We start from the raw sequence: 26,418 nt of genomic DNA on the forward strand, positions 1-26,418 counted from the left end.
ACGCCCCCAAACCCTGTGTTGAAATCCAACTTCCAGGATCTCCGAAGGTGACTGGCTGGAGAGGGGGCTTTAAGGAAGGAATGGGGTTGGGTGAGATGATCAAATGGGACTGGTGTCTTCACAAGAAGGGGAGGTCGGGACACAGGCACAGAGGGGCGCACCACTGAGGTCACGGAGGACACAGCCAAATATGGGACCAGGAGCAAGGCTGGAGTGGAGCCCCCTCGCAGCCCTAGCGAGGAGCCCACCCTGCTGACCCTCCATCTTGGACCACCAGCCTCCAGCACGGAGAGCGAACCCACGTCTGCAGTCCGAGTCGCCCGGCATGTGGCGCCCACGGGGGGCCCAGGCAGACCCACAGGGATGCTCTAGCAGTGCGTTCCTAGGAATTAGTCAAGGGTACTCTGCCACCTCCAGCCCGCCCAGTCTGGAGTAAGGGACTGAGGGTGGGCCAAGGGACCAACTCCTCAGCCAAGGCACTGCAGCAGGGAAGGTGAGATTTGAGCTTGGGCAGCCGCCAGGCCGCATGGACACCCTAGGAACTGTGGGCAGAAGAATGGGGCCCCAGGGTCAGAGACCAGCAGGGCTGGGCGGCAGGACAGGACCTGCAGTGCCTATCCCAGGGGTACCCATGCCCAGGCTGGGGATGGAGGCACCCTGCCACACCACTGTCCCTCTTAGAGTCCCTGAGTCTGCCTGTCTCCCAGCTTCCTCCTGCAGGAGCTGGGCTGCTAGGGAGTGGTTGCAAAGTTCCCTCCCCGCCCCCAAGCTTCAGTCCCTCCCAACACCTGTGCGTCCTCCACACACGTGGTTTAATAGTGAAAACAAGCAGGGCAGGCGGTGTGCTGCAGATGTGAGGTATCCAGAAATGGTCTTCGCCACCATGATCAGGTGAGGGTGGGCCCGGCTCCTAGGGTCCCACTCCAGAACTGGGCGTCCCTTGATCCAGACAGTGCCTGAGACGTGGAAAAGAACCGAAAGGACACAAAACAGAGAGTAAGGTGCAGGCCATCCTCGACCACAACACAGCAGCCTGATGACAGAATTCCTGTGGTTAAAAAATAAAACGTGCAGTGTGTGCTTCATGCTGTATGTTTGCATATTTACATAATATACAAGAAAGGTCTCAGCCTTCTAAAATCCTTGTGATTTATCCATTTAATTAATCATACTACTTAAATACGCATGTAAATGCATATCAAATCATTATAAAAATCAAAATCAACTGTGTAAATCCCAAATAATGCAAAAGAGAAATGGGAAAAATTTTCTAAATAGAGCAAGAAAGGAGAAAATATAGAGAAATAATAGATACACAAATACTTCAAAATTATGGTTAAAATCAAAATATAATTAATATATGTTAACAGCCTAAATGTTCCCTTTAAAAATGTGAGCTTGTCAAACAGAATTACAAAAAAAAAAAAAATCAAAAAATCAGCACAATCAGTTCATTGTAGACACAATCAAAATGTAATGACATAAAATCGTTGAACATAAAATGTGAGAAAAGATTGCAAGTGCAAACTCAGGGTAAACTAGGAGAGTCACACCAAGAAAAGATGAAAGAATACACTCAGCAATTAAAAGTGTCCCACACAGCAGATGGGGGACCAGGTGATTCTCAGGCTGATCTAGAAAGCATTCAAGGGTAGAGGATTGGGTCCTGCACCTACTCCTGAAGAAAAGATATAAAAGTGGGCTGTTCCAATTTGTTTCAGGCCAAGAGACACCTGGGATAACCTGCTAAAGCAAGTACATGTAAAACTTCTAAAGATATGCAACCAAGCCAAATCAGCTACCAATTCAATTGAATGGTAAGTGTAAGTATATCATTTGACTTCCAAAAGCTCAAAATTTATTTCTAGTAGCCTAGATTCAGAGGAACAGGGAAGAACGTGCTTCTCTAAAATGAATGTACAGGCCAGGGGCAGGGAGAGGACATGTGGGCTGTGGACAGGAGGCTCCAGAACTGGAGAGATTTGCAGGGAATGCCACAGTTAGGGAGAAAGGAGAGGGCGGGCTGAGCAACCTGCGCAGCTCAAAAGACCGCCAGTCCAAAGAGCAAGTCAGAAGGTGGAGCTGATAGAACATCTGATGTGTCCAAAACTTGAGGGGAGACAATCCACGGCATTGAGATCTAGGTTTGAATTAGTCCTAAGATATAAAAGTTGGACAAATGAAAAACAAAATAGTTATTAATTCTAATTTGCAATTTGACATGAATGATTATCATATTATAATTCTAGCACAAATCTACCCAAAGCTAAACTATGGTGTACTGGGAGTTGGGTAAATAAAGAAGGGCAAAGTGAAAAACGACCTTCTGGGTATCTTAGCATGAAGTCAGCTAGCAGCAGCGAAGCCAGTGTCACATTTCTAACAGCTCTAAAATCCCTCCTTCCCAGCCTCTCCCCTCCTCAGACCATGGGCAGCAAGCACATTCCAAAAGACAGTGAGAAGCATTGTCAAGAGTAGAAACAATACAACAGTTACTAGTATGGTATTATGTAAAAATGTGGATGTGTAACCCATGTGATTCTGCAATCTGTACTTGGGGTGAAAAAGGGAGTTCATAACTCACTTGAAGCTAATGTATGCTAATGTATGAAATATGATATGTCAAGAGCTTTGTAGGGTTTTGAACAACCAATAAAAAAAATAAAAAAATAAAATTAAAAAAAAAGAATTAGAATAAATCAAGTTTTAAGGTATAAAAAAAAAAAAAAAAAAAAGAGTAGAAACAAGTTAGGAGGGGTTTGTGTCCCTAACATATAAGGGCATATAATCGAAAACAAATTAAAATAGGAATAAGAAACACACAAAATAAGTAAGACCCACAGATTGGGGGACATTTAATATAAGAAAGAAGATAATTCACAACATATAACTATTTGATAAATAAAATTGAAGCTTAGGAAAAATTGCTATCTATTTAATAAATGTCACATCACATTGTTAAAAATAAATTCAGAAAGAATAAAATATGTTATTGTGAAAATCCAATATATATAAGAAAATACTTATTTTATTGCAAATTATTAGAAAAAAAGTTTTTGATCCATCAAAAGGTCTTGAACCCTGAACACCAACAGATTATACTACAAAAACTCCAGAATTCATTCAAGCTCAAAGATATTTTAACTGACATGAAAGACCAAAACTATAAGGAGCATGATCTTATTTGAATACATCATAATCTATAAAGATGATCTCTTATTAATGATGGATAAAAAAAATTAATGATAAACAAAAAAGCAAAGGCACCGAGGAAGCAATTAATTCCACAAAAGCAGAAAGACAAGTGACAAGGGAACAGGTGAAAAGACGCCCATTTCAAGTAGAGTGGAAACTGAGGAGAGTTAGAACAAGCAAGATATTGCTCATCATCCCTCTGAATAGGTTAAAATGGTTGGTATGTCCACTCTGACAAGGATTTTGTAGATGATATCACTGTAATGCAAATATACTCTTCAGTGAGCACTTGGACATTAATACATAATCTCAGTAAAACCATAAGAATATATGTATTTTATTAATTGAGGCATGATTTACATATAACGTCTCAGGTAGGAGGTATAAATTCAGTAGTTTTCATAAATTGCATATCCATGAAGTCACAACCTCTATCAGCAAACGGAACATTTCTAAGAGCTCTAAAATCCCTCCTTCCCAGCCTTTCTCCTCCTCAGACCCAGGCAACCTGGATCACACTGATGGGCTCATGTCTCAGTGTCTGAGGTAGAACAAACACCATGTGAACGGGACCATGCAAAGCATACTCATTTGCACCATTCACAGAATGCTCTAAATCCATCTCTGCTGTACATTCTAGTTCATTACCTTTGACCCCCACGTTGTGAACAGGCCACAATGTCTGCACAATGTCTGCACGTGTCTGTTGGTGGGTCATGGGGTGGTTTCAGTGTGAAGCTGTTGAAATCCAGTTACCGTAGCTAGTTGAGGAAAATGTTTTTTAATCACCTGTTTTCACTTCTCTTGGGTAAATGCCTAAGAGGAGAACTTCACGGACAAAGGTAAGTGAATGTTGAACTTTATATTAAAATTCACGGTTTTCAAAAATACTGGTGTAAGTTCACACTCTCACCAGCAATGCTGAGAGTCTCTGTCACCACACATCAAGGGGAACACTTGATGTTGCCACAGTGTTTAACTTTGCCTTGTTAGTGGGTTTGTTGTGACATTGTGGTTCAAACTTGTATTCCCTTCTGATCGATGATATTAAACACTTCTTGGTCATTTTTATATCTTGTTTTGAGAAGTATCTGTTTAAAATTCTGGAAATGTTTTTGTTAGGCCTACTGTCTTCTTAATGAGATGTAAGATGTATCTGTGTATACACATCTCTTATCAAATAATACACTACAATATTATTAACTAATAATAATATGCCATTATATACTGTGTGCAAATTACACTGTGCACTATATAATCATCACATTATAGTGCACAATTGCATATGCATGTTTATTATGGTTTGCTCTTTCATTCTGTTTTATTTTTCATTCACAGAGAACTGTTTGAAATCAGTATTTTCTTTTCTCTTTTGAAAATACTTTTGTTTTGTCCCTCAGAAGTACTCGCATACCTCACAGTTGTGAGACTTGAATCCTGCATTTTTTCTTGATGTCTGACATTTTTAGCTTTGACATTGAGGCTTCTGACTCACCTCAAAATCGTTGTGTGATGATGTGAGATGGCACCTGATGGGTGTGCTTCCTGCCCATGGATATGGAGTTACCTGGGCACGGAGGCATCGGTGTCAGTTTCACCGCTCACATCGGGGTCTCCTCCGGGGCTCCCACTGCTCTGCTGGCTTCTGAGTCTACCTTTCCCTCCTGTGAGATTGGGTTGATCATGCACCTTCATAGCAAGGCAAGAACCCAAGTCATACACTCTCTAGCTTGGCGCTTCTTTTTCAAAGTTTTGACTATTTTAGTCTTATACAATGCCACATGCAATTTAGAATCAATTTATCAGTTTCTACAAAAAAGGCTAATTGGCCCTTTGATTGGCATTGAATTTGGGCAGAATGGGCATCTCCTCAATACAGTGTCTCATGTCGTATCTTATGGGGTCCTTCGCCTCCTGTAATCGCTCTGCAGTGTTCTGACACTTTTCCTGGGGTGGTTGTGTTTCTCCTAATGCTTTTACTCAAAATGTGGTCCATGGCCCAGCATCCTCAGCATCTTTGTTTAGAAAAGTAGAATCTCAAGCTCCACCCTGAAACTATCAAGTCAGAACCTACATTTTTTCAATTTAATTTTTTTACTAGAGCGTTATAATTGCACATATAAATTGGATTCCTCTTGACAAAGTTGTGTATGCATGGAATGCAATTTTAGTTCATTCCATTTGGTTTTCATGAACTGTATTTGATTTAATTTATCCATTTTAGTCTAATACTTCAACAATATTATAAATGTTATTGAAGTATTAGACTAAAACATTAAATGCCTCTACTACTTGTCATTTTTGTAGAAAGATAACTGGTTTTTTTCAAATATGAACTTTGTACCCTGTAACTGCAGTAACTGTGCATATCAGTTCTAAGTAGGCATTCTGTAGAGTCCTTTGGATTTTTCAAAGTCAGTCATGTTCTCCAAGAAACCTTTCCCACCTCTGTCTGGTTTGCTTGTTTATGGGCTTGTTGCCTTATTATACAAAGGCCCAGTTCAATTTGGATACGGTAGACATACATGCCTAGTGTCCAAGTTAAAAAAACGTTCCCTATTTCATATTAATGATGGTGTCAGCTCTAAAAATCTTCTTAATGTCCCACAGCAGGTTGAGAAATGCCTTTTTTTTTTTTCCTGTCTATTGTTTACTGAATATTTTCAGGGAAGGAATCTTCAATTTCACTAAAATCTTTTTCAGTACCTATTGAAACTTTTCTCCTTTCCTCTATTAATATAGTGAATTACAATGGCTGCCTTTCCAAATTCCTTCAATAAACCCACTTGTACATGCTGTGTTATCCTTTGATGTATTAATGAGCTTGTTTTACTCATATATTTAAGAATTTTTGTTCCTATGTTCATGAAAGATACTGGCCTGTAAAATGATAATTCAGCCACAACTAAGAGGAGTAATCCCAGTAATGCTTCGTTAGTTTTGCATTTGAAAATCAATTAATGGAACACACTGTGTTAATAGATTTAAACAGAAAAAAAATATGTTTATCTTAGTAGATAAAGAAAAATAATTCCCCAGAGAAGCAAAGCCTTCTTTTTTGATAAAAGCTTCTAGCAACTAAAAATGGAGGAAAACCTCCTCAAGCTCATTAAGGCACCTTTGAAAACCTCGCAGCCAGTGTCCACTGTCATGAAGAAGGCTGGACTTCTCAACTAGGTATGGAGGAGACCGGGGCCCCTGGGGGAGCCCCCAGCTGGAGCCACAAAGGTACACAGGACCATGGAAGAGAACTGGTTGGAAAGGGAGGGAAATCCTTCATTCACACACGTTATAACCATTAATGTAGACTTTTTTAAATCTGCAGAAAAGCTACTATAATTAATAACCACAGTTAGCAATGTTGCAGAACACAAGGCCCAAATACAGAAAAAAAAAATCCCTTGTACTTCTATATATTTACAATAAGCAATTTGAAAATACATTGCAAAAATGCATTTCCAGTGGTAAATGGCAATAGGTAAATAGTTAAATGAAATGCTGAGGAATAGCCTTAAAAATGGAAATCGCCAAAAGTGTATCAACCAGTGAAAGGATATATTTAACACAGGGCAGCCACACAGTGGATTGCCGCCACCTGCAAAAATTGCCTCCAACAAACAGGGTTCTGAGTGGCTGATACAGAAGCCAGGAATTCGTTTCTGAACCTGAGGGACACTTGCTTGAGTCGACATTGAAAATCACTAATTCTGTGGCAATTATCAAGAATACAAATGATAATGATTACTGGCGAGAATGTGGGGGGAAAGTGCCCTTATCCACCGTTGGTGAGACTGCAAATTAGCACAACCACTCTGGAAAGCAATATGGAGAGTCCTCAAAAAATTAGGAATTGAACCACCATATGAGCCAACTACCCTACTCCCTGTAGCATCCACCAGACCTAAAATCAACATACCATAAGGGGTGATGCAAACCAATGTCTGCAGCACCACAACTCACAATAACCAAGTTGTGGAATCAGTCCAGAAGCCTGTCGACAGATGAATGATCACATAAATGTGGTACACACACAGTGGAGTCTTACTCAGTCATAAAGAAGAATGAAATGATGGCATTGGCCAGGGACACATGGAGCTGGAGAACACAGTGCAAACTGAGAAAGGAAGGGCAGAAAACCAAAGGTCAGACGTTTGCTCTCATACCAGAGCAAAAAGAGGGGAAGAAGGCGGGGAGGTCAAATGTGATAAAGATGCAGGGAAAAGCAGTGTAGAAGAGGGAGGAAGAAATCAAGAGGGAGGGAGGAGGGACCGGAAGGGGAGGAGATCGGAAGGAATTTAACAGAACCTCGTTGTGACCCACGGGAACCCACCTTCAGTGTGTGTAGGAGCACCATCGAGGATGGATAATGGGGGAACAAGGGAGGACCAGGCCCGAGAGGGAGCGTGTCGAGTCCTTGATGTAGGCTTCTTCTGGGATGGACCCAGCTACCACTGTAAAGCTCTAAGAAAAAAGAAAGAAAACCACTTTAAAAATCCCTAATTCTGGAGGCCACACAGCTGAGCGATAGTGTCAGCGTCCCTGTGGCCCTGCTGCCAATGGTCCCTCTGAGCTACAGGCCAGGGTGACAGCGCTTGCCTGGCTTCCTTGTGAGAGGCCTGAAAGTAGCTGTGCCTGAAGCCATCCACCTGCGCTGGGGCCTGTGCAGGTGTCCTGTGGTGCCACCCTTGGGCCATGGTGACACCTCCATTTTGTAAACATGCGTCCTATGAGCAGCCATGCAGATTTGCACATGGGCACAGACCACAGGCTACTTCACCTCTAATCACCTTCTTTTTTTTTCTTTGAGAAAACAGGAAAGGAAAGTTTATTATTTTGCTAGCCAAGGAGAAACACAGGGGGCTCCTGTTCCAGGGGTGGTGATTCTGCCCCTCAGCAGGGCCAAGGGGCTATTAAAGGTGACTCAAGGGCTACATGTTCTCTGTTGGAGTGTAATCCACTTGTTAATTTGGGAGACAGACATTTCTGAATCTTCTGGTGCCATCCCCAAGTCTGGATGCCTTCATCCCGATGGTGGGTGTGTGCTCAGGGACAGGTAACTCTGCCTGGGATGGGGAAGAAAGGTAATGAGTTTCCCCTGAGATTAGGGAGGGGAGAGATTAGGGAGGAGGAGGAGAGAGGAGGAGAAAGAAACTGTCCATTTTAAAAATAATCTGCAGTGTCCCAGCAGCAAGGGCTGTATTCAGAGCATAAAGTGGACACGGTTACATTTCCCCATGTCAATCTCTACATCCCATCTGTATGAAAAAAAAAAAAAAATGGGTGACAACATCTCCAAGCTACTTCCTGCTGAAAGGGGGTGAAGTCGGGGAGTCACCCAAAGCCCTTGCTCTCTATCAGGTGGGGCGTGGACAGTTAAGGGCATTCAGCGTCAGAGCAGTCCAGAGGTCCACAGTGCCAGAAGGCAGATGACTGGACATGGCAGGTGGTATGCTAAGACAACAAAACACGAGACAACAAAGCATTACTTTTTTGTAAACAATTAGCACCAAAGCAAATAGTTCTTCAATCAGTCTCCAAAATCCATGAAGACAGTAACTCGGAATCATATCAGTGGAAAATGGATCAAGTTTATCATGTAGGAAGTTAGGGAGATTTGTGAGTCTATGAGATGAGGCTCAAATTAACTCAGGACAAACTTGCACCTTGAGTCCTTTGTGATGTTATTATTAGGCACTCCCAGCAAGAACCCTTCCTTTATAGCCTCCCCATTCACCTTCTTTACCCCATCATTATCCCTAAACCCATTCCCTGGAAGAGGGATGGAGACTTGCTCTCCTGTGTCCACCCTGGGGGCCTCCTGCAGGAACTCCTTCTCTTCTGCAAAGCTCATGGTCACAGTGATGGGCAGGCTGCACTGTGAGGAAAAGGATTAACATTTTGTTCCTTTGGAAGTACTCATCCAACGTAACCTTCGCCAAGTGTGCGTATGCACTAGTTAGAAATGTGCAGCTGGACACAGTTTCACTGTGAAGACCTCTGAAAGTGCCCTTCCTCTTCCCTTCCTCCCTCATCTTCCTCTCTACCTCCCTTCCTCCTCTCCAGCTCACAGCTGGAGGATGGACCAGTGTCCTGCTGGCTCCCCTCTCTCTACCTGCACCAGAACCCACTTCCCACAAAGCCGAAGCACTGAGAATAAGTGAGCTGGTCCCTCTCACTGCTGCAGCGATGGCACTGCCCTGACGGGCCTGCTTGGCCTGGCCACCTGCAGCTGGTGGGCACTGGAGTCCCATCCACTCCTGCCTATTGTGAAGAACCCTGCACTCAGGGACACTCGGCAGGGACCACTCAAGGGAAGAAGCCAGCGGAGAGGAGGATGCAGAGGTCACTCAGTGCAAGGGTCACTCAAGGAGAGGGACTTCAAAATCAGGTGGTGGTGATGGGCCAAGGGCTGTGAGTGTGCCAACATGGAAGTGGATGGGTGGCCTGGCATGTAAATAAACCCCTTCCACAGGGCAAGCCAGGCTATGCCACTCCTACCGAGGCCCTTCCAAGACCCCTTTCACGCGCAGGACTGGAGCACTCAGGCTGCAGTGCTGCAGGGCCCAAGGCCCCCCTGGCTGGCTCCTGGGTCCCCCTCTTTGACTTCTCTAGAGCTTCCTGCTGAAGGGAAAGTGAGCCATGAAAGTCGGAGACCAGGCAGAGATGCGAAGGAGAGTTGATTTGTCAGAGCTGACAAATTAAGGCCACCTCTCTATGGTGGAGAGGGCCCACGGGCTTGGGTGGGGCAGGCTCAGGAATCCGAGCCAGGAGGGTCCTAATGGGGGCCATTGGGGTTGGGTGGTTTGAGGGAGTGGTGAGTCTTTCTCTGAAACCTTTTCTCCAAGAAAAAAGTGAGTCTTTTCCTTTGGGTGGGAAAGTGAGATTTTTCCTTAAAATGGTGGCTGTCACTTAAGACGTCCATCCAGATGCTAAGCAAGGACCTTACACCTCCCACCCCAGATCCCGGGGCGGGGCTGCTGCCCTCCTGGCTTCTTCCTGAGCCTCTCCCCCAAAATGATACTCACTCGCTCTGGAATACGCCACGTGACCTGCCTTTCTACATGTCCACTTTTTAAAAATTGTTCACCTCATTCACCACCCTAACTTATTTATTTTGTGTTTCTGTTCTTTTTTTATTGAGAGAGACCCACATGCTGCTGTGAGGAATCTCACGCACACCTTACCAGTTTCCCCTACTGCAAACGCTTTGGACATTCTGGTGCCACATTACAATCAGGATGTGCCCTGGGACTCAGCCTCACACCACGCAGACGGCACCAGTGTCACTGGCTCTCCTAAGCGTGCTCGGTTCATCAAAGTGTTCACTCTCTTATTTGCACAGATCCCCAACCCGCCCATTCTCAGAGATCCCTTCTGCTGCTCCTTTACAAACACACCCACTTCCCGAGCCAAGCCTGACTCTCCATGTCCTCCCTAAACCCCCGCAACCCCCAAATCTTCTTCACTTCTAAAGTTTTGTCATTTCAGCTATGTTCTGGAAGCAGAATCACTCCATCTGTAACCCTGGGGGCTGTCTTGTTGCCCTGCCTAACGATGGAGCCCCACACATGGGGCTGGACACCAACAACGCAGTCCTCCTGTAGCTGAGCAATAGTCCACCAAGACTTCCTCACAGTCCACTGAGTCATTCACCCAGTAAAGGACACCTGGGCTGATTCCGGTTTTCATCTACCATAAGTAAAGTTTGTGTGCCCACCGGTACAAGGCGTTTGAGTGAACACAGTTACTACGTCTCTGGACCAGTGCCAGGAAAACACTTGCTGAACTGGTGAGAGTAGTCCTTCTGTTTTATCAGAAGCCACAGAGTTGGGAGCCGTCTGGCACTCGCTCCTCTGCGTCTCACCGCCTGTGGTGGGCCTCGGTGCTCACTCTGGCCATTCTGATTGATGGGATTTTGTCCTGTGCTTCAGCTGGCTTCTCCTGAAACGTGAGGTTCCCCATCTCTATATTCTCTCTGATGGAATGTCTTCATGTCTTTTCCCCCAATTCTGATTGAATTGTGCTTTTTGGGTCTTTGGAGTTTAGCCTACTGTTGAGTGGTGAGTGTTCTTTATATATTCTAAATACTAGTTCTTTGTATGACACGTGATTCACAATTCTTTTCCTGAGTCTGTAACACATCATGTTATATTCTTAGAGTCATTTTCATAGCAAAACATTTTAAATTCAAATGAAGTCCAGCTATTCAAGATTTGGCTTTTATGAACTGTGTGGGGTTTTTTTTGTTTGTTTTTTGGGTTTTTTTTTTTGTTGTTGTTGTTTGTTTGTTTGTTTGTTTTTTGCATCTCTCGTAAGAACTCTTTGCCTAGCTGTAGGTCCTGAAGAGTTTCTCTTATTTTTTTTTTTTCAAGTTTTATAATCTTCCACTTTCTAGTTAAATCTAAATCCATAAGGTGTGAGACGTTGATGGAGATGTTTTCCCCTCTTAGTGGGTCTCCAGTTGCTCTAGCTCTATTGTTGAAAAGGCTAAATTTCCTCCCACAAATTGCTTTTGCATCTTTGTCAAAAGATCAATGGGGGGGCTGGGTATGTGGCTCAAGCGGTAGTGTGCTCACCTGGTGAGCGGCCGGGTTCATTCTCAGCACCACATACAAACAAAGATGTTGTGTCCGCCAAAAACTAAATAAATAAATACTCTCTCTCTTTAAAAAAAAAAAAAAAAATCAATGGGGTGCATCTGCATGGGTTGTCACTGGGCCCCTGCACTGCTCCACTGACCTGAGTGTCTCTCCCTCCTTCCACAACACCCCTCTCCATTTCTACAGCCACACAATGTCTTAAAATCACTTAGATTGATTGCTCCTACTCTAATCGGCTTTAAAAGATCGTTTTACCTTTGGTAAGGTCTACACTTTACCATACCTACTTTAGAATAATTTTGTGTACATCTCTGAAAATCTTGCCAAGGCCTAAATTATTTTTTAAATATAATATCTATAACTCAATTCAACTCCAAATTATTTACTAAACGTATCCTCAAATTTCAGTTTACTTTTATTTGCTTCATTTTTCCTAAATGTTAACCTGCACTCATTCATTCACTCAACCATATAGATCATTTGGAAAGAAAAATCAAAATGCATGCTTACTCTCCTCAACGAATGCAAGGTTTGGGACTTGGTGCTAACTCAGGAATTTGTCTTTAAAATGAAATGTTATTTAAAATGCACATATCTATTGGGTTTTAAAACTTAACATCCAAAGTCAATCTTGATTTATACTTGGAATAGGAGTGCTGAGCAGGGACACATCTGGGCTCAGCACATTGACCAGGTATAGGGAAGCCTCCGCATGGGTAAAGAAGCGGGTCTGTGAGCCAGTGTCCACATCATTGCTGCTTCTCTTCTGCAACCTCTGCTGTGCCTTTTAGAGGTAAAGGAGAGCAGCCAAGAGCTCTTCCTTCATTCATTCATGCATTTATACACTTAATGTTTGTCTAGTGCCCCCATTAGGCCAGGCATGGAGGCAGGGGTAAAGGGACACTGTGACAAAGCCAGCATACTAGAAAACCAGCAGCGCCAGGAGTGGCTGCCACAGTGCCTCAAGGGGACTCCCAGGACACAGCGCCTTACAGGAGGCTGAGGCCTGCGGAGGCACAAACACAGGAGAGAGCTCGGCAACAGGCAGAAGGGTGAGTTAGTGGCCAGGCTGCCCAGGGCAGAGTGCAGGAGGCAGCAGGCCCAGAGCTGATGGTTGCCCAGGCTCTGAAGGGCTTCAAAGCTGTGAGCCAAGGGAAGCCCCAGCAACTCTGGCTCCAGGGAGTAACACTCTCCCACCTACCTCCTTAGGAACAGGTAGAACAGAATGGAAACAGGAAGACCTGGAAATTAGAGACCTGGGCCAGGCCCTAAGGTGTCTCCCACTGTAAGGGCCTTTAAGCAGGATTGCATTTGCAAAGCTCAGGTCCTCTCGCTGCAGGAAAGACAGTTAAGTTAGGTCAGAGTGGGTTGTTTCTGGAAGAAGTGAAGGACCCAAAAGGTACTGAGTTCCTGCCTGGAGAGGAGGGAAGGGAGGGGAAGGGACTGTGGAGCAGGCAAGGCCCAACCCTTCTCCCTCCCTGGCCTCTCTAATCTTTTCCTTCCCAGTCTTTTGCTCTGCCCTTCTCCAGCTTTTACCCATCTTCCTGATCTCCTGAAGCTCCTTTCTCTAATCTGGACTTGAATTTTCTAAACTATGCTTCCTGGTGCACTGTGATAGGAAGAGAACTGTGTAAAGGTAAAAGTGCCACTTCCCACAGAGATGTACATGTGACCTGCTTGCAGTCATGCTGTGTCCAGCAGGGTCCCTAACCTCAAGAGTCCCTGGTGTGCACTGCCCTCAGCAGAGGAAGGGCTAGGCCCTGGGCTTCCATAAGGAGAGCATTCTGCCCAGGACACCTGTCTCCCTATGGTGCCTGGCACAGTGGCAAAGACACACAAGCAAATGACTATCAGTTTAAATTTAAACTGAAAACCCAAGAAATCTTTTATTTCTTCTTTCTTAATGGTGGAGAAATGCAGAAAAGAGATGAAGAATGACAATTTTTAAGAAAGTGATTTTTTAAAGTAAATTATTCCAGAATGAGCACATTATACTTCTAGGAGCATGATGCTTCTTTTAAAGACTGGTGCTTAGTTTTAAATTTCATTTCCAAAAAAATAAACTTAAACTAGCTCACAGGAAAATCTCATTCAACTGTTATTCCAAGTTCATAATTGTTAACATTTTGCAATACTTACTTCAGATACATTTTTCAGAAATAGGATATTGTTAACAGAGCTGAAGTCCCCATCCCTTATTCAAAAGTATCTAGCATCTGAAATGGGATGGAGACTCTCCTGCTAGAGCCTCCCCCAACCCTGCTCCCGAAAACACAAAATATTGCTTTTGTTTTTAAATTCCATCATCAGTATCATCTTGATTGTATCCTCTCTCCCCTAGATTTCTACTTTTAGGATTTATTTATGTTTATATGAGGGATTTAATTCCCTTGGACCCTGGCAAATATTCAGCACCATAAAGTATACCTCTAACCCTTTACCCAGGCCTCCAGGATTGCCAGGAAGGAGGATTTCAGTCTCAGGCTACTGCAAACAATGCCTCAAGATCATCTCATCCTCCTCTTCCCAGCAAATAACTCACATTTTTTCTCAGCAGTGGACTATAAGACCAAGAACTGGGTGGCAGAGGGCTCACACCTCCTGTTCTTTGATGTCTGAGCCAACGCCTCCCTAACTTCTCTGCAGCAATTTCACCCAAGGCAGCCTGGAGAGTTCCAGTTCCCTGTCCTAGTCTGGTGGGCCTCCTGGAGGTTCTAGTGAATGGAGCTCCTTTGCAGATCCCTCAGAGAGACGGTCCCTTCACCTCCCTGGCCCATTTTCCATCTGGGGCCTTGCTTTCACCATTGAGTTCCTGATTCTGCAGGCAACCTCTCATTTATGTTACAATCACTTTCCTCCTTCTTCCCTCAGTGTTAGTGTTGTTTAGTCTTACTGAAGTTTTCACTTTTAATGCAAATATATCCACTTTTGCATTCCCTGAATCTTTTAAGAAGAAAAGAAAAAAATCCTCCCTGCCCCTGCCTGCACAATCCCAAAAGTGTAAGATTGTGCAGGAGATTTTGGCAGAAGAGTGAGAATGTGCACGACCACAGCCTCGGGATTCCAGATCCCAGCGAATAGGTTCAGGGTACACAAACCCAACTGAGAGGTGGCAAAGGGACATTAACAGACAAACGCTCTGTAGGGCCTTGACTACTGTATAACAGTACTTTTTCTTCCCCCTCCTCCAATATTCTCCTTCCCGAGAGGAGAGGACTCGTACCTCCTCCCGCCAGTTGAGTTGACCTCTGCTGTCGCCTCAGCCTCGGGGCGCTCCCGGGCCGGCGCCCAGCACGGCCAGCGCGGAGGTGCGCTCTGGTGTCTGCTCCGAGGAATGCCCAGACGCCGGGAACGGCTGGAGGGGACTGGGAGCTAAGTTCTTCTGCAGCCTGTCTGGAAGAAACACTTTAAGAAAACAAAACGAAACAAAATCTTGACAACTCCCCTTGCCCAGGGCAGCTTTGGCGAGCCGTGCTCGCCTCCTGAGTGGCGGTGCGTGGCGGGTACCCGCGTCTGCCAGCGCCGGCTCCGGGCCTGCTCGGCGTGTCAAGGTGAGCCCGGCGGAGGCGTCCGTCCCAGCCGCTTAGCCTTCACACCAGGCCCCATGAAGAACTAAAGCCCGGCCTTCGCTGGTCCCGAAACGCGCCTCCTCGAATTCTGATGCCTTGAAGGAACTCAGGTCTGTCCATGTCCAAGAAGTGACCCTTTGCCTGCCTTTATTGGCGGTCCAGGCTTCGGGCGCTGGGATCCCACCCGGCCCGAGCCGCTTCCGGGGCGCGCGGCAGAAGCTCAGTCAAAGATCTGGCGTCGCAGCAGCCAGCGGCCAGCGAGGCCAGGGGGACTTCAGTTCGAGCCTCGCGGATGCCTCGCCACGAGGGGCTTCGGTCCCCGGCCCGCAGACGGGTGAGTCGTGCGGGAACCGAAAGGCAGCTGCAGAGTTGAGGGAGGTGGGGACGGCAGGAGAGCGGAGGACAAGGGGACGCGCGAGAAGAGCGAGGGGACTGGGGCAGGGACCAAGTCTGCTGGACGCTAGGAAATGGGGAAAGGAGGCTTCTCCAGACCCCGCGCAGCTGAGAAACTTCAAGAAGCGCGTCGGAGGCGGGGCATCTGCCCGAGAACCGGGACTCTTGCTGCCCACTAAAGGAACCCGGGAGGGACAGGTTGGCAATGGGAGAAACCTCGCAGTACTCCGGAGAGAAGGTAGCTCCGCGAGGAAAGCAGTGTAACTGATATGCGGCGCTTAGGAGGTAAAACAAACTAAAACAAACAAAACGAATTTCTCCTGCCTTTGACCCTGGAATCCAGGCATCCCAGCACCCTGGGGGCCGCCTGGAGTCCCTTCCAGCGCTGCCCAGGGACCATCCAGGCCTCTCAGGCCATTTAGATCTCTTCAGGAGGGGACCCCGCTGGCCCTCGGGACAGGGCCGCTGGGGGTCTTTCACCTCCCAGCGCTTCTGCCCCTTGCTCCCTTGCCAGGGGAGCGCATCAGCTATGAGCGCACATTGGGAAGCCTAGGAATCCCGATGCACCCGAAATCCGACTGAACATCCTCACGGGAGGCTCGGGCTGTAACTGAAGCTGGATACCTAACCACGGTGCATCTGAACTTAGATTTTGCACGGTTTATAAAGACGTTATTTCAGACTTCAAAAAAGAAAAAGAAGAAGACAAGGAGGGGTAGAAGGAGGAGAGAGAGAAGAGAAGAAAGAGAAAGAGGAAATTGCAGAGCTATACTTCTCCCCCTTTTTTGTCTCGTGTTGTCTCTCCCTCCATGCACACGCCAGGAAATCCCGGAGCAGAGGATCATGGGTTATGAGTAAATACATCGACACATTGAAACCATTTGCATTTTAAATGTTTCTTCATGAAACAGAACACAGGTGAAATGTGGGTGTTTAATCTTAAATTGCACCTCAAAATTACACACCCAAAATGGTAGCTATTTATCCACAAACTCCTGAAAACTCTCTAGAAAACCAAAGTAATGAAACAGTGAGAATTGGTAGACGCCGCGTAAGTTTTATTGAAATGCCCTTGTGGCGTTTTCCTGAATTCCCGAAAAAAACCGGTGCGGAAGAAGCAGGTCGCGACAGGAGCAGGGGCTTACGCTGCTGTCGGTGGCGCGGGGGCAGCGCCGGGGCCACCGCGGCTGAGCCAAGGCGGGCAGTCGCGGGCCACAGCGCCCCCTCGCCGCCCGCCGCGCGACTCCGGAACCACGTCGCCGCCTCCTCTGCCGCCCGCAGAGCCCCAGGATTCCACAGGGTCTGGCCAAGGCTTGGGCCTACGAAGCCATTAGCGTTTCCCCGAAGACCCTCAAACCCAGGGTTTCGTATCCGGCCCTTCTTAGCGCTTGGCCTCGAATGGAAAACTGACTCGCTGAAACGTGGACATCCACACCGACGTGTCCAAAATGCCTTGATCACTGAAGAGAAAAGAAACAGAAACACGATCCAGTTAACTCGCCCCCCCCCACCCCAAGTTTTAGTGCACACTCAGGGAAAGAGGGAGGATCCACAGCAAAATGGAACTTCTCATTGCTGGGTGATTGCTCCGAGCACTAGATCCCGCGTTCTGGGTTGTTATTCCCCGCAGTGCCTGGCCATTTTCTTTCATTCCAGCTGAGAAGGCCAGAAAGGCGGCCTGAGCCAAGTGCCTGCTCATCTACAGGCGACCTCACTTAACGTGTCCGAACACGACTCCCAGCGTCCAGGGCGGTTTTGTGGAGGGGTGGCCTCTGGTCTCCAGGGACCTGTCCTACCACCAGGGCCAACAGATAGCCAGGGACACAGCACCCAGCCTGGACACTTGCAGCATTTTACTCATTGATGTTTTGTTTGTTTTAAAGAAGCCTAAGTCAACTTTAACCTAGAAGTGGGAAAGTGATTTTTCAAAATCAGGGAGCTTTATTCCAAACAGTTTATATATCCTAATAACAATGAGGAGGTAAGTGTTAATGTCCCTGCGTAGGCATTTTAATTTGCTACAGTCACCACCAATAAAAATGGCATGTAGTATGATTCGACTGTTTAATAGTGCAAGGTAGACAGTTTTTATTAGTAACAGGCAGCAGTATGGAAAATTTAGATTTCAGTGGAGGAGCATAATTGCTGGGGGGAAATACACAGGAAGGAAAGCAGCCTTGTCAAGAGCAGCAGCATGAGCCAGAGGGGAAGGTAAGCAGGCTTCCGGGATGTGCTCTGGCAAGAGGAGACCCTCCAAAGTCACGTGCACTTGTCTGGTTATATACTTAATTGATGTCAAAATCGAATCCTTCTACACATATGCTCCTGCTCCAAACTGGCTGGTTTTTTTTGTTGTTGTTGTTGTTGTTGTTGTTGTTTTCCTAGTAACTTGCTGTTTTCTCTTCTGCCTCTGGCAGAGGTCAGGTGGGGGGGGGGTCAAGAAAAGGGGAGGGGGATGAGTCCTGAGGCTAATGAAAACACAGCAGGAAACCAGTCTTTAGAAACCTAGATACTCCAGGCAAGTCATCCCCAGTGATAAAAATTAGAATCATATTTTTAACATAATCTGATTGGAAGCCAACCGGAATGGTTGCAATCTGATCTGTGGCTGTTTTTTATCCAACATGTGGGCATCTCATTTAGGGAGAAACTCCCTCCCAGGAAGACTCAAAATGTCATACATTCCTTGATGGCATGTCCGCCCGGCTGCCCTCCCTCCTGTAATAATTGATTGAAAGTATTTCCCTTCACCTGAATTAGGATGCCTCACGTGAGGTCACAGCAATATTGAGGTGCGAGCCCTTGCCAAGCCTGGGGTGTGTGGAAGGGGGAGTGTGTGCCCCTGCACCAGCCTGTTAAGATGTGTGGAGAGAGGGGTGGGCATGTGGTTTGTAGGGGAGGGACAAAGTGGGGAAGGGTGGGTGGAAAGACCGGTGGGGGGACATATCTCTGGGGCCGTTGAGGAGAGGGGTGAAGACTCGGGTTGCACCTACCAGGACAGACAGCTTGCCGGCTGGTCCTTGTCTAGCCCAACTCTGCAGTTTGCAGCTGGTTCCCTGGGACACAGGGAAGACAACGCTGCTGTCTCAGGTGTTCCTCATGCTTCCGGGACCAGGTTGGCCGCCAGGAACCCAAGCATCAGAGCTGTAGCCTCGCCCCACACCGAGGTCCCCGACCCGCAGAGCAGTGGGAGACAGCAGAGGCCACTGGGCCAGCCCCAGAGCAGCGGCAGGCCTGCGCTCAGGCCCAGGACTCAGCCACCATACGCCCTCCCTCCACCGAAGTGGCTCCAAAGGAGGAGACACCTGTTGGTGGGCTCTCACACCGGCAGCACAGCCGGCCCCTCTTGAAACTCCCTAGTGCCCCCCATTGGTAACCCCTAACCCCTCAGGCCTGGTCGGCAGACGCCCTCTTCTGCCAGTCCGGGTAAGGGAGGGGTGAAAGACAGGGAAATAGGGATGGGGGTACTTCGGGTGCTGAATTCCCCAAGGCCATCGCTGACCGCCTAGCCTTCGGGACCTCCAGGCACCTCCCGAGTAAAGCCGCAGGCCACCAGGGCTACCTTGTCGCCAACTGTGCTGTGCCACCAGCTAGCTCCCATTTGTCCCTTCCTGAGATGGCAGTGAGGTTCGGTTTATGCCAGAGGCGGTTCATCCAGTATCGACTCCCCCAAATTCCGAAGAAGGCGTCAACTTTTAAAACAAAACAAAACAAAACTCTTTTGGGGTGCGGCGTTTTCAGGGTGAAGTATTGGCGGCGCGGGCCCCGCGAATTCCCAGCGTAGAGGTCCCAACACGCCGGGCCCAGCGTCTCCGCGGACTTAGGACAGAAAGCTCACCTCTGTGCCCTCTGGGCATTTCCAAACCCAGGCGGTGATGGTGGCGCAGGAGCGTGGGGCAGACGGCCAGCAGCGAAGCCACACAGACGCCTCGGCCTTGAAGCAGAGGTGGGAGTGAGAGCCGCACACGCCACCCCAGGGAGGACCGGGACTGCAGCTTCCTACATCCTGCCCTCCAGCTCCCAGCGGCTCTGGGCTGGACACTGCAGTCCGGCGTGCAGTCACCTGGGGCGCCTCTTCAGAGGTGGCCAGAGGTGCATTCGCCGCGAGTTCCCCAAGTAGAATCGGCCCGGCCCGACTGCGGGCGGTCTCTTGCCTAAACGGTGCGGGCCGATCGGGGCGGAGCAGCGGCTGGACAGGCCCCAGGGGGGGTGTAGAAGGTATCTTGGCCGAAGTGGGGGGAGGCGGCTGGATCAGGGTGCCTGGAGGTGGCCGAGAATCTGCGCGAGTGGGAGGGGGCGTGCGCCGAGGCGCGCAGCCCGGCCTGGAGACGCTGCAGGGCCGCGGGCGGCCGGCTGGGGCCGGAGCTGCGAGAAGCGGCTGCGCCACAAAAGCCTGCGCGTCCCTCCCGCCCGTTCGCCTCCCTCTACTCGGCCCTCCCCTCCTCTCTGCTCGCTGCCCCTCCCCCGGCCGAGGCCTGGAGGCTGGAGCGGGCGGAGCAGGGGAGGGGCGGGCACCCGAATATGCAGATGAGCGCGTGACGGACAGCTCCGCGTTCCAATGTCCCTCCGAAACTCGAGCGCTCCTTCCTCAACTCCTCACTCCCGACTCCAGACTCCCCCAAACCCCGACCGCCGGCCCGGCGCGCGGCTGCGCCCACCGGTTTCGCGCTGCCGCCGCCGCCGCCACTAGCGCCCCGCGTTCCCCCGGCCCGCGGGCCGCCCGGCTAGTGCCCCGACCAGCCTGCCTCGGCCGGCGGCCCCGGTGTCCACCGCCGCGCCGCGCCCGGGCCGGGTGTGGATGGAGGGCGCCGCGCGCCCTGCCCGCAGCTCGGCGTGACGCGGGCCGCGAGCCCCGCGCCCACCATGTCCTACCCGCAGGGCTACCTGTACCAAGCGCCCGGCTCGCTGGCGCTCTACTCCTGCCCGGCGTACGGTGCGTCCGCGCTGGCCGCGCCTCGCAGTGAGGAGCTGGCGCGCTCGGCGTCCGGCTCGGCGTTCAGCCCGTACCCGGGCTCGGCGGCCTTCACGGCGCAGGCGGCCACTGGCTTCGGCAGCCCGCTGCAGTACTCGGCCGACGCTGCCGCCGCCGCCGCCGCCGGCTTCCCGTCCTACATGGTAACCGCGCGCCGGTGGGGACTCGGGACACTGGGTTGGGGACCCCGACCCGGGGTGGGCTGAGTGGGGCGGAGGATCGGCTTGCAAGGGCGCCGGGAACGTGGCGCGGGCGGCGGCTCAGGAATCGGCGACTCGGGCCGCCGCACGGCAGGCAGAACAAGGGACCGGGACCGGAGCGATAGGCAGAGCCGCCAGAGCGGGATAGGAAGCCGGTGGCGCTTCCCCTCGGCTCCCAGGATAATAGTCTTTAAGAGCCTGGAAGCGAGACTTCACCGGGCCGGGGTCTGTCTTGGGCTATCCCTGGCTCACGCCTGCAGCCTACGGAGGGATCCGGAGATGCCGGGGGCTCGCTCACTTTGGCTTGGGGCTCGAGGGTCGGCGTAGTTGGGGCCTCCGCGGCGGCTGCCGGGCGATTCGTATTTAGTTGCCGGGCCTGGGGCAGCGGGGTCACAGAGTTGGAAGAGAACTGAGCGTCTGGCTGCGGTTCCAGCGCCCGGCCCGACGAGCCCTAATTTTGGCCTTAATCTGCCTCCCAGACCGTACTTTCGAAAAACGTGTTGGCCGGCATGGGACCCGCCAAGTGCTGTAGGAGTCCTCTGTGCACCAAGAGCGGCTCCTGCTTCCGCGGCGTCGGCCCGCGCGCCTCTGGGTTGCGCAGCTGGGCTCGGACGGGGTTGAAACACTTTTCGGGCAGATGAGGCCCTGTCCGGGCTGTAGCCACCACTCGCCCTCGGTGGAATCCAGGGCAGCGACTGAGTAGCTGAGGCCTAGCGAAGGCTGCAAACGTCTTGAATTTAAACGTTAAAGGGTGAATTAAAATGCTAATTACCGCGTATTTGAAGAATTCGAAACGGTGACTGGCTTCTGAGTTGCAAATTGGATTTACCGAGCTTTAGAGCGGTGAATAGTGGAGTGGGGGCTCTGGGGTGTTATTTTTAACCATATAAGGGCGGGAAGGGGGAGTGCGGGGAGGGGGCAGCGTTCGAAGCATTCGGAGAAATTTAGTTATCAAGAAACTACCTGGAGGCCTGAGCGCTTGGGCGCTCTTGTTTGTGTACTTTGTACGCGCGGCTGGGAAACATTTAGGGGAAGTACATCGTTTTAGAAAAGTGAAGGAGTTCATAAATTCGAGAGTAACGCTAAAGTACTTTTTGTGATCCACCACCGCCCTAAGCCCTCCACTGCGTGCTCCCTGCTCCTTTGCTGCAGGGAAGCACGACCCAAGCGCGGGAGAACCAGAGGAGGAAGGGCGGCCGTGGATGGGCGGGCCGGAGGGGGGGCGCAGCGGTTCGCCTGGACGCTGAAGCGGCTGGGTCTCAACGGGCAGCACTCACCGTCTCTCCTCGCTTCCAGGGCGCGCCCTACGACGCGCACACGACTGGGATGACCGGCGCCATCAGCTACCACCCCTATAGCAGCGCGGCCTACCCGTACCAGCTCAACGACCCGGCGTACCGCAAGAACGCCACGCGGGACGCCACAGCGACGCTCAAGGCCTGGCTGAACGAGCACCGCAAGAACCCGTACCCCACCAAGGGCGAGAAGATCATGCTGGCCATCATCACCAAGATGACCCTCACGCAGGTCTCCACCTGGTTCGCCAACGCGCGCCGGCGCCTCAAGAAGGAGAACAAGATGACGTGGGCCCCGAGGAACAAAAGCGAGGACGAGGATGAGGATGAGGGCGACGCTGCTAGGAGCAAGGAGGAGAATCCCGAGAAGGTGCAGGAGGGCACGGAGACCTCTGCCGAGGACGAAGGTGAGCCGGGCGGTGGCGGGCGCGAGGTCTTAGGGAACTTTCTTCCCAGGCGGGGCGCAGTGCGAGGTCTGGTAGAATGCTTCCCTCGTGAAACCCCAGATCCTGGCCCGGGAAGCGGCGGCCTAACACTGCTTGGCCCGCGAATCCGGCCTGGGGATTCCTCCGGGCGCTTAGGGAAGGTCAGAGTCCCCTTCACACGTGGCTGCGGTTGGGGCTAGGTGAGGGATCCCAGGGATGGGGTGATGTTCCGGCTGCCTGCACTGTCCCTGCGAGTCACCCACTGTGCCCGCGCCTGGCAGGGATCAGCCTGCACGTCGACTCGCTCACGGATCACTCGTGCTCAGCCGAGTCAGATGGAGAGAAACTGCCGTGCCGCGCCGGGGACCCCCTGTGCGAGTCTGGCTCTGAGTGCAAGGACAAGTACGACGATCTGGAGGACGACGAAGACGAGGAGGACGAGTGTGAGCGGGACCTGGCGCCGCCCAAGCCGGTGACCTCGTCCCCACTTACAGGCGTGGAGGCGCCGCTGCTGAGCCCCCCGCCCGATGCCGCGCCCCGTGGCGGCGGCGGCAAGACGCCCCTGGGCAGCCGGACGTCACCTGGTGCACAGCCACCCACCAGCAAGCCCAAGCTGTGGTCGCTGGCCGAGATCGCCACATCGGACCTCAAGCAAACGAGCCTGGGCCCAGGCTGCGGGCCACCGGGACTGCCAGCGGCTGCGGCACCCGCCTCCTCAGGCGCACCTCCGGGCGGTTCTCCCTACCCCGCTTCGCCGCTGCTCGGCCGCCACCTCTACTATACGACGCCCTTCTATGGCAGCTACACAAACTACGGGAACTTGAACGCAGCGCTGCAGGGCCAGGGCCTCCTGCGGTACAATGCGGCGGCCACGGCCCCCGGCGAGACTCTGCACGCAGCGCCTAAGGCGGCCAGCGACGCGGGCAAGGCGGGCGCGCACCCACTGGAGCAGCACTACCGGACCCCCGGCGGCGGCTACGAGCCCAAGAAAGGTAGGCTGCCCGACGCCCTCTGGGTGCCGAGGGAGGGACCCTGGTGAGTTAGAACTGCCCAGAATCCCAGGGAAAGGGGGGGGGGGAGTGGGGGGAGTCCACCACATAACCGTTCTGGAAGTGGGTGCCTCTTACAGGAGTAAAGCAAGAAGGTTGAGCTACTCTTTGGAATTAGGGAAAGACGGTGGGGGTGGAGAGTTGAGAGTGAAAGGAAGAGGGCTGGGCCTTCCCTCTAGAGCTACCCTGTGATTATTTACTCTTTATTTAATTTACTATTAATATTATCATCATGACCGTTTTAGTTTTGGCAAATACTTATTGCCTCAAAATGCAAATTACAGCTTGTCTCCCTGCTGACTAAGCTTAAGCTTGGGGTGTGTTGGTGAGTGCTACTGGTTAAGTAGGGTCTCCGCCAAATCCCCTTCCCTGCCTTTGGATAAAGGGAAAAGAAAAGTTCTCAGTTGCTCTCAGAGGCCCAATTTCTTCAATTTAGAAAATAAAAACATTCCCCTTTCTTCTCCCATTTCCATATTGCCTCAGTTGCTCATAATTCAGGCAACCTGAGAAAGGAGGTCCAAAGGAAAGAAAGCAAGGGGAACATAGTGAAATAGCCAGTATCTGTCTCAGATAGTGGCCATGAAGGCGGGGACTGGCCGCCCTGTGCGGGCCTGGATGCCAGGCTGGAGGCTCTGGAAGGTGCGTGGCTAGGTGATCCTATGGATGGTGGGGCTAGGTTCTCACTAACTGCCCTCCCCTGACAGATGCCAGCGAGGGCTGCACGGTGGTTGGCGCAGGCGTCCAGCCCTACCTATAGAAGGGCCAGCTCAGCAGTGCAAGTAAGTGGGCATCCCCGGGCTTCTCTGGCCCCCTGGGGAGCCTCCCAGCCCCAACTGGTTGTATGATCGCTTAATATGTGTTCTTGCTTCTTGTCATGGGGTCAGAGCAGTGCAGGCTTCTGGGTCTTTTTTCCTTTAAGCGGGAATCCTCGTTCTGCTTCATGAGTTTCTTCTTTTCTGCTCCATTTCTGTTTTGAAGAATCAGTCCTTTATTTGGAATTTGAATGTGTGTGTGTGTGTGTGTGTGTGTGTGTGTGTATTCCAAGCATCAGTATTTATATTCCAAGAATCAGTAAGGCTGTTGCTTTTCCTGAAAAATAGACGATTAAATTTGGGCATCTGTATGGTTGAAACAGTTTCTTTTCTTTTCTTTTCTTTTCTTTTTTTACTATGATAGACACACAATGAACACCTATTCTGATGAATGATTGCTACTGAAATTAAACATACTGAAATTAAAATACTGTTGTAGATGTTGGTTGCACAGTAAGATTAAGAGACTTGCTAGTCTTCTCCCAGGCCTGCCTTACCCTATGTCCAAAAGCCTGGACTGCAGTTCTCTCAGAACCTTTAAAATTATGTTACTTTACAACTAGGCAAAATGACTAATCACAGATCTGAAGATGGGAAAGAGGTGGATCCGTTTCAGATAAACTCATTTTTGCAATATGATAGTGTTGGTGTGGAACTGAAGGATTTGGGATGATTTGGTTTTTTCCTTGGTCCACAGGTAGGTGTCACAATTGCTTTGGAAAAAAAAAAAAAAAAGTCAGCAGGCCATTCTCTCTTCCCAAGCTCATAAATATACAGATACAAAAAACAGATCTGTAAATCTGGACCACATCTTGTGCCACTGTAAAGAGAAGGATCCACACAGCACTTGAACCCACAGACTCTGACGATTGGAACACACTGTTGGATGTATGTGAATTTGTTGGCATAGTATAGTTTCCCCGATGTACGTGTGACCTTTGAAAACAATCTGTTCTTTTCTCAGGATATCTCAAATTGATCACTTCATTGCCACGGTATATATTCTATAGGTGTGATAGGATTTACTGTAAAATTTATTTGTAAAAGATGTACACAGTAGAAATAAAATGTGATTGAAGAACTTGAGTACTTCAGAAGTGGAAACAAATTTGATATTTATTTTTATAATGATATAAAGCTTCTAGTAATTTATGCAAGTTGTATTGCAATGAAATCTAAACTTTTTGTAAATAAATTCTGCCTGGTTTTTATTTGAACATTGCTGGTTATACAATCTTTGTTGGTTGTTTAACACGAATTCTTTACTAATTTATATCTTTAATTGTAAATAAAGACAGACTAGTCTACAATAATATGGTGTTTGGGGCTCATTTTTCCTGAAGAGTGATTTGGGTTGGAGCCCTAGAGATAATAGCCTCCAGGTGATCTGAGCTCACCTTTTTAATGAAAAGCTGTGTGACATAAACTCTCCTTTCTCAAGAGCATTTAAAAAAAAAAAAAAGGCAGATGTGAGAGAACTACACAATAGGGCGATATATATGCTTCTAGACTATTTATGTACAAATGTATTGCAAGATCATAAGATTTTTGTTTTCTGAATATGCAAATTCTTTGTTAGTGTAAATTTCTAAAACTTGGAAAAATAAAATGATCTGACACTCCTATGCATTTTACATTTATTTGTGATGCTGGCTTATTAAACCTCCTCAGCAAACTAAACTAGAAGAGAGTAATAATATTGATAATGGAGAATTACACTTCCCACAAGAAATTACTGATGGAAAATATTGTTTTTTTAAAGCCCAAATTATCCAAATTGGCATAGATTATTCAGATTTCCTGAATGACTTTTAACTCTGATTTTCACATCATTCCCCTCAACACAGGGGCAGGTCTGGGGCAGGGATCTAGTTCCCTTTTGGTGGTACTTACTCTTACCCTGAGGGA

At 49.3% G+C, this 26,418-nt stretch overlaps 1 protein-coding gene and 1 long non-coding RNA gene across 5 annotated transcripts; one reads left to right on the forward strand and one right to left on the reverse strand.

Moving 5' to 3' along the window:
* Window positions 1-16,798: 16,798 nt before the first annotated feature.
* On the reverse strand, window positions 16,799-20,139 carry LOC143641682 (uncharacterized). Of its 4 annotated transcripts, XR_013155466.1 has the most exons (6): window positions 19,821-20,139; window positions 19,596-19,691; window positions 19,320-19,449; window positions 18,751-18,813; window positions 18,509-18,609; window positions 16,799-17,217 (listed from the first exon to the last, which is right to left on the reverse strand). It is a non-coding gene; the product is annotated as an uncharacterized LOC143641682 (long non-coding RNA). The 4 variants fall into 4 exon arrangements; XR_013155463.1 differs by having other exon boundaries at window positions 19,596-20,139; XR_013155464.1 differs by lacking the exon at window positions 16,799-17,217 and adding an exon at window positions 17,610-18,225 and having other exon boundaries at window positions 19,596-20,139.
* A 481-nt stretch (window positions 20,140-20,620) lies between these two features.
* Window positions 20,621-26,021, forward strand: Irx2 (iroquois homeobox 2). The gene is made up of 5 exons (XM_077109402.1): window positions 20,621-20,872; window positions 22,226-22,631; window positions 22,931-23,641; window positions 24,403-24,477; window positions 25,208-26,021. Exons 1-4 carry the CDS (start codon window positions 20,621-20,623, stop codon window positions 24,453-24,455), a joined length of 1,422 nt encoding a protein of 473 aa, XP_076965517.1. The 3' UTR covers window positions 24,456-24,477; window positions 25,208-26,021.
* The last annotated feature ends 397 nt before the right edge of the window (window positions 26,022-26,418 follow it).

The sequence above is a fragment of the Callospermophilus lateralis genome, chromosome 5, assembly GCF_048772815.1.
Source record: "Callospermophilus lateralis isolate mCalLat2 chromosome 5, mCalLat2.hap1, whole genome shotgun sequence".
NCBI lineage: Eukaryota > Metazoa > Chordata > Mammalia > Rodentia > Sciuridae > Callospermophilus > Callospermophilus lateralis.

Excerpts from the sequence above, each read along its gene's own strand:
- Irx2 (XM_077109402.1), top strand. The coding sequence starts at position 20,621 with ATGTCCTACCCGCAGGGCTACCTGTACCAAGCGCCCGGCTCGCTGGCG. Across the intron at positions 20,873-22,225 it reads CCGGCTTCCCGTCCTACATG|GGCGCGCCCTACGACGCGCA; the intron begins GTAACCGCGCGC and ends CCTCGCTTCCAG. Across the intron at positions 23,642-24,402 it reads CGGCTACGAGCCCAAGAAAG|ATGCCAGCGAGGGCTGCACG; the intron begins GTAGGCTGCCCG and ends CTCCCCTGACAG.